General features: G+C 42.5%; 1 protein-coding gene across 1 annotated transcript; it reads right to left on the bottom strand.

The window, feature by feature from the left end:
- Window positions 1–315: 315 nt before the first annotated feature.
- On the bottom strand, window positions 316–7,362 carry LOC123188845 (protein LEO1 homolog). The gene is made up of 11 exons (XM_044601118.1): window positions 7,015–7,362; window positions 6,167–6,519; window positions 5,861–5,975; window positions 5,239–5,415; window positions 4,386–4,562; window positions 3,901–4,032; window positions 3,602–3,781; window positions 2,083–2,214; window positions 1,346–1,459; window positions 1,050–1,262; window positions 316–659 (listed from the first exon to the last, which is right to left on the bottom strand). The coding sequence occupies exons 1-11, from the start codon at window positions 7,255–7,257 to the stop codon at window positions 510–512; spliced, it is 1,986 nt and encodes a 661-aa protein (XP_044457053.1). The 5' UTR covers window positions 7,258–7,362; the 3' UTR covers window positions 316–509.
- Window positions 7,363–7,762: the final 400 nt, after the last annotated feature.

Genomic DNA, 7,762 nt, shown 5'->3' with positions numbered 1-7,762 from the left:
TGAACAGTAAATGCAGAAGGAAAAACTTTTTCTTTTCCCTCAAAGATGCTCTAGTGTGAGAGTGCCATGTGCACTGGATGAACAGTAAATTAAAAAAAAAATGGCATTTTTTGGCATAGAAGATGCTTAGGTGCGTTAGGGTGTGCAAATTTTCATGGCAAAATGACATTGAAGGAAGTCTCGACAAAAAAAAATCTGCTCCAAACAGTGTTTTTTTAAGTTTCTCTCACAATTTTTTTTCTCAAGAGCTCCTCAAATGTCATTTCACCACAAAATTTTCCACATTCAAGCATCTCTGATGCCAAAAATATCAGATTATTTTGAATTCTTTTGCTATTTTATTTGAATTTACTGTTCATGATCTGCACCTGGGCACCGAATAACGGACAACTGACAACTTCTTTTTTTTTGTTTCTAAATGAACAACATTCACACATAGCCCATCCAATATTCAACAACACTTTTGGCAGCAGAGACGAATGTACGTTTGCGAATTTCTATTTTCTCCTTCACTCGTCTTCGTCGTCGCTTTCAAAAACAACGCCCTTCCGGCGATGAACAGTCGCAGCCTGTTTCCTCGGCGGGGAATCCTCGTCCGAGTCCACCTCCCTGCGCCTTTGGCTCCCGCCCACTGCTGACTCTCTCTTCCGCTTTGGTTCCTGCATAACCAGTTCCAGTTTGATTAACATTATTACCATCTTTCCTCCATTGAGTAGTCAGACGGCCATGACTGAATGACAGGTTAAATGGAAATCATGGTCTTCCTTCTGTTCTGGTTACCATCTCACTCTCAGATCAACGCGGCAGCAGAGCGAAAGAAAATTATCTACAAAGTCTGACATCTAAAATTTCAATTCAAATTGGTGACCGTATTCCTAATGTCAGAGTTACAAGCAATCTTGTGTTTGCCTGCTATTGAACTACCTAATTCTTTACCGTGTATGCCAGGTAAGAGGACCTGACTCTTGCTAAATTGGATGGTTACTGCAGTTTACCACACTACCTACTTTGTAAAAGGAAAACTGGAGTTTGAGGCAGTGGCATCTTACCTGGATTCCTTCATCTGACATAGGCTCCGGGTCTTCCTCATATTCATCCTCCTCGTCCAGCTCTTCCCTTCCACCGGTGGGCGAGTGCTCAATGTCCTCGCCTTCAGTTTCATACTCTGACTCCTCCCTTTCACTCTCAGAGTACTCCTGGCGTCTCGCCGGGCGAGAAGGAGGGAAGGATGGTTTGCGAGGAACACCTCTGCTCATATTCGACTGAGAATGTGCACAGAATACATGTAAGCATTGACAGTAATAAATTTGTTCAAATGAGAATGCATCTTTGCCCAGTTATCCACCTTCTTTGCGTTAATTATACGCCTTTCACCTAGTGCTTCAGCCTCCAAGTCATCCTCAAAACGACCACGAGATGCCATTCGCCGAGAGCTGTAGTGGTTGTCAGTCTCCTCATCCTGCCAAAAGTATATGTTCAATGAATTCTTGCCACATTCCGCTACTACCCGGAAGAGCGGAGCTAGTAACACACAAGAACAACATTCATGTCCCAAGACACAGTAGTCACCCACAGCCCACAAATACAACCTCACTTATTGTCATGTTCAATCTAAGAAAAAGTTATCCAGGCAAGTAAATCAGCACAGCACTTCATACTCTCTAGTCTTACAAAAACAGCTACTGAGCATGTATCTCCAGATCCCATGGCAACATGACACTATCAGAATAAAATTACCCACCTAGGCAAGAATTGCATATGTACACTCAAGAAGGTAACCCAAAGAGTTGGAGTAAACTAGGGAAGCATGAAATGAATTTCATACAGAACTAAACTTCCCATAGTATGACCTAGAGTAAGCTTTAATAAGTTCACACTAGATCTGTGATTAAAATATAAAAGAAATATACAGTTAGATCTAAATGATTGGTGATTGTTAAATGACATTTACTAGTGTAGATCAAGAGAAACTGTGCTTACACTGTATATCATTTATTCCTAAAACCAACACTGTATATACCAGAATAGCTAGTTGTACCATAATCTTCTTAATTGGCAAAAGGCAGGGAAACAACAATCCACCTCATCTAATGCGTCTTCCAAAAACCCTGGAGAAAGCTGCCTTCTTTGCCTGGCAGGTTGTGTGTATTTGTGGTTCACCTTTTCTCGTTTGCGTTGAAGAATTGAATGAGCTCTAATACTTTGGCCCTCAGCCTGCATAATTACTATGTCAGTGAAAAAGGAAAAACTTTGCTGAAAATGCATACAAAATCGGTTTTGGTGGGGGAAAACGGAAAAAGAGGTCAGCAATAAACACGATTAATATGCCTCCAGAATGGGACAAGAATCACAATTTATTGTTGCACCTTCATAAATGGCAACTTCACTTGATTTGATGTTTGGAGTGTTGGCTGTACTGTGTCACACTGAACGCTATGGACAATTCAGGGTGTTCAATACTTCAAATACGGTCAGACTCAACCTGTTGAATCCATTACTCATTTTCTCTTCGTACTGGTTTCGCCAACGTGGTTGGGGCTAGTTAAGGAAATGAACTACGGCCATATTCATCGGTTTCCATAGCTTGTATCCAAACCGGGTTGAGAACCCCTAACCATAATCATCAGATTACATCGAATCATGAGTACAAGAACTTCTAGACCCTACCCTTAGATTAGTTAGGCTAGGCTGACACTTACTGAATGGAACAAGAAACACAGAGAAGAACTTCTGAACCAGTCAAGCTCAAACTCTACAAAACAAAACGGGTTTATTAATGTTGACTTATGTGTTGGTATGTATGCAATGGCGGAGCTTCAGACCAAACTAAGTGGGGGGGGGGGGGGGCAACATTGATTAATAGATGACTTAGGCAATACATTTAAAGGTCAATTTTCTCATGTGTCTGCAACGGATTCATGAAAGCAAGGGGTTTCGTGTGTCAAATGGTTGTTTAGAGGAGTGAGTACAAATTTCTACAGGCTTCTGATCTTAGAACTCATACTCCCATTAGTTTCATGGCTACAGAAACGGGGAAACACAAATAAAACTGTCGGACTCGTCCAATGTTCTGAGAAGGGAAGCTGCTAAGGGATGACCGAACGTCCAATAGGGTTTATCCACAACCAGCAAGTACCGTGATCCAGCAGGGAGGGAAAGCAGGAATTTGAAGATCAAGCAGAGAGAGGACAAGCAGAGCAAAGGGCCGGGCTGGGCTGGATTCTGTTCTTCTGGTGAAACAACCACCCATTTTTTGTTCTCTGATAATGGGGAACATTGTATTTGTAGGCTTAATATGGTAAAAACATGCTCTTCATGAGGTTCCCAGCACCAGCATGAAGCGCTGCAGACCCTACTAGGAAGTAGTAATTCAACTATCTTAGGGAAAAAGAAACATACATGTGGAGAACATGGCAAGCCCCTATGGCTATCAGCCTATCAGTAAGAGAGATACATGGAAAGTGGACATGTAACAAGACACTAGTGTTTTTATATCTGACATAGGAGCCTTAGCTTAAGCAGCTAAGTTCGGCAAACACAAATCATGGACAAGTCAATGAGCATATTCAACCACAGGACTAAACAGTGGAGTTTTGGTTACCCTTTCTTTTTCCTGCTTCACTCTCTCAGGATCCTTAGCATCATACCACTTTTGCATCTTAACAGTTTTCTTATTCTGAGAATCAACAAGAGCGGTTAATAAACGATGTGACTTTGAAGACAAGGAAGATGGCATAAATCTCATTTTCTGTAGAAGTCTTCCTTGTGATTGTAGAACTCCCTGCATTATGATTCAAAATTAATCAGGCCAGTGAAACTTATTGTGGATGATGTTGAGAGTATAGATGAACAAAGAGGCGGTACGAAATGCAATTGGAAAGCAGACAAGAAATAGTTTACCTTCCCACTCCTCAGAAACAGATGGGACTGATCATGATTTGCTTCATGTACGGATATATCAAGAACTTCATTACCAATCAGCAGCTGCATGGTTCCATCTTTCCATTTGACAAAGCGTGCATTACTTTCAACCTGCAAGAAATCAATGTGCAAAGCTTCAATTATCGGCGGGGAAAACAAATCTCAGTAATACAGCAGCAAAACATCGCAGACTAAAATGCATCACGTGCATAGGTCTTCAAGGTGGAGGGAAAAGATAGCTGCAAGGAAAACAGGAACATCGCCAAATTGAAAGAACATAGAAGATCAATGAAACCATCATGATGTCATAAGTAGAGTAGTGACATAATCTAGATAGGAATGGCATATCAACTTCAAGGAGAGAGAATTTGAAAATATGGCAATGTAAACATAAGTTTGTAACTGACTGTAACACCAAATGATTTCATAATACTACATTGCTGCATGAAAAATGTTCCACTTACTGATGTAGTGCCATCAGAATTCTTGACAGTTCTCCACCGCACAATATTGTCCTCCAGTCGTATTTTTTTCTTGGTCCCAGATTCATCTGTAACGTAAACATCTTCTTCCACATATGTTTTGGGGTCAAAAGGCCTCGGATCAATCCCCATTATGTTTGATACCTTGATCACGTTCATCTACAAGATAAGAAATCATTAGGTAACAAAACCCTGCCTGAATAGCTGCAGAAGTGCAAACCTATTCAGCATGGCTCATAACATTCTGTCATTCTTACCAAAGCCCATAGAACATGAGATGACCTAGGATAAGGATATGTATCTAGACCAAAATGTTTTCACCATCAAGTACAAGAATGTTGTTCATCAATCATCACACACGAGTTATTTCCTCCAACAATGTTGCTCATCAATCATCACAGCACGAGTTATTTCCTTGTCATTTTATTATACCGGGCAGGTGTATACCAGGTGTAAAACAAAACATCACCCGTTAGACTATTAAGGAGTAACAGATAGCAAAGAATAATAAAGAATGATGTGCATGTACACCATGCACAACAGAAAAAGGCATGCAACGTTAAAATAAAATTGTTGGATGGATGTGATAAAGCAAATAGGCTGAGCTTAAGAGAACAGGCTTATATATAGACAAGATAATATCGCTATTAGACTTCAAAAGCCAAGAGACTGCTGTCTAAAGATATCAAACAGTAATCAACCATCAAATGATAAACCACATGCACCAGTACTCAACCATATCATCAGAAAAAAAGAGAACAGAGACTGAAAGGCATCCCTCGCAGAGAGGGAGAGAGAGACTGAAAGGCAAGATTTAAATGTGTAGTTAACTCACTCTGTCCGGTCGTGCTGGTGGCTGCTGACGTGGAACCACCAAGTTCAACGGTGGACCAACTGGCTTCTCTTTTGTTTTTGGCTCACGGTTGTCATCTGAATCATATCGTATATCATCATCAGCTACGACGTCATCTGGCTGCAAGTCTTTCTCATATTGCAATTCATCCTCCATAGGCTACAGAAGAAGAGAACAAGGGAAATTTATTGTGTGCCTAGAGATGAAAAGGCTTTAAATAACAAGATAATGTGTAATAGATGGGAAAAATTATCAAACCTGATTGGAAGCACAGATCAATATTCATGCAGAACAAATGCAAGAAACGCAGAAGGTTTAAGTTGTTCGCATGACTACTTAGTTAAGCTAAGATTTATTTAGGGAAGCGCAAAATGGCAAATACAAGGGTAAAATGAGATAAAAGACCACCATATTCGCCACTGTTCTGTGTCGATAAAAAAAACTCAGTTACACTAACATGTACCGCATTATCCTTATCATCCAGTAAGCAACTACGCATTGCTGTCTAGACTCATAACTGTGACTAAGATCGCTTCTGGAGATCTGGAATTTCTACATTTTACTGAATAAACAGAAAAGGAAGAATTCGGGATTTGAATCTTACATTGGAATCTTCGTCAATTTCATCCGGGGCATGATAAGGAGCAGGTTCATCTTCATCACTATCACCAAACACATCACGGACAACTTCATGATCTCTCTCTTCCTCCATCGGCGAGCTGCACAATGAGATTGTGATTCTTATGAGTCACTACACTATTAGGAAGGATCTATATAAGAGAAGAATATGAATGCACTGCCGAAATAATGAATCATTTAGTCAACCATGCAACAAATTACTTAGTAATGTCAGGTCTAGCAAGCATAAAACGCATAATATTTAACAAAGTAGCATTCTAGTTTTCCTTGCCTTGGTTTCCTTTGAGGAGCTTCCTCATCTTCAGGAGCTTGACCAGCATAATAATTATCTTCAGACCCCTCAGATTCAGAGGCAACAACTTCCCTTCTTCTACTGGGAACCGCCTGCTGCTCGTAGCCATCTTCTTCACTGTCCATGCCTCTTGCGTCAGTTTGCATCACCCCATCACTCAGTTCTCTTTCTGGTGAGCTCTGAACCTTTTCCGGGTCACTTTCTCCTTGATCAAGATCAGCAGGATGGGCCTCTGTTTCACTTTCCTCTTCCATTCCAAGTTGGCCCTCACTCTCACCTTCTCCTTCCGCTTCTCCTTCCCCACCATTCTCTGCCTCACCCTCCCCTTCTTCCTGGATAAACATATCACATATCAGTAAGAAAATGTCACATCAGATAGCTTAACCAATGTCGACGCAGAATTAGGGATATGAGGAAATCTACAAGAGCATATCTTTAACTCTTTAGCAAGACCAACATTCCAGTTTTAAAGATCATTTTAAAAGTAACAGTCATCGTTGTTCCAATCACTTGCTAGTTGCTATACAAAATTCCCAGGATATACAGAGATTGCATCACACAACAATCAGCAAGCTGGCGCATGCACGCGCCTACAATTCTCCACCTCGCCTAAATTACGAATTTCTACTTCAAAATGTTTCAGTTAGATTTCCCAGGATCAATTAAAAACATAAGCCCACAATTTCTCGAGCAATTTTGGGCCCGGTCTCGAGGCTTCGAACCGACAGCTCCCCAAAGAGAAAACTAAGCCCTAGCCCAGGATGGGGATTGAGGGAGTAGAGCAGGGGAGATCAATCACGGCGAGAAGGGGACTGGATGTGTGTTACCGAGTGGTAGGCGTCGTGGGCAGGGCCGTGGCTGCGTCCCTCGTCTTCTTCCTCCTCGTCCTCCTCTTGGTCCAGAACTTGGCGATGGCGCTGCATCTGCTGTGGCGGCCCCTGGTCGTCATCGTCGGCGACCTCGATGGGGTCGTCCTCCTCTTCGTCCTCAGACTGGTCGCCGAAGAGGTTCTGCATCATCTGGTTGCGCGTCTCCTCCTCGACATCCCTCTCCCGGTCACCGCCCGCCATCGCCGCCGCCGCTGCTTTCCGCTCCTGTTTGGCTTTCTTCAGTTTCCGCTCCGAGGTGAATTTATGCGTGGGTCGCGTGGCGTTCGAGCCACTGAAGAAAATTGCGTGGGAGACGGCTTTTTTTTAGGGTTGCGTGGGAGACAGCTATAGATCCAACTATAGGACCCACATGCAATCGACTTCCGGGGAATTTTTCTTTCAAAGAGTTTTTTTCTTTCTTTTTTAGGAAATTTTCAAACAGTATTTATAATGGGAAAAGGTTATCCTCAACCGACAGATCGGGGGCGAACGTCTGCCGGCTCCATATCCGTCAGATTGAATGTTGATCAGACGGTTAAGAGCATCCCCACATCGTCTTCTTCCCTGCGATTCTAATCTCTTTCTCTTGCATCTCTTTTCTTCTGCGGCAGATCAGGCGAGGCGTTGGAAAACCGGCCGCCGCGGCCGCTCATGTCAGGCAACCGGCCGCCCCGCCGCTCACAGCTCTCCTGCCCCTGCATCTAGA

Source organism: Triticum aestivum, chromosome 2A (assembly GCF_018294505.1).
Source record: "Triticum aestivum cultivar Chinese Spring chromosome 2A, IWGSC CS RefSeq v2.1, whole genome shotgun sequence".
Taxonomy (NCBI): Eukaryota; Viridiplantae; Streptophyta; class Magnoliopsida; order Poales; family Poaceae; genus Triticum; species Triticum aestivum.
Note: the sequence above shows the minus strand (reverse complement) of the source record. Positions and strands in the feature narration are given on the sequence as shown.

Bases quoted from the DNA above. Each gene is read 5' to 3' on its own strand.
- LOC123188845 (XM_044601118.1), bottom strand. From the start codon at position 7,257: ATGGCGGGCGGTGACCGGGAGAGGGATGTCGAGGAGGAGACGCGCAAC. The intron at 4,563-5,238 runs GTGAGTTAACTA...CTTATCTTGTAG, and splicing joins CACCAGCACGACCGGACAGA to ATGAACGTGATCAAGGTATC. The intron at 1,460-2,082 runs GTGGATTGTTGT...TACTTTTGGCAG, and splicing joins TGGAAGACGCATTAGATGAG to GATGAGGAGACTGACAACCA.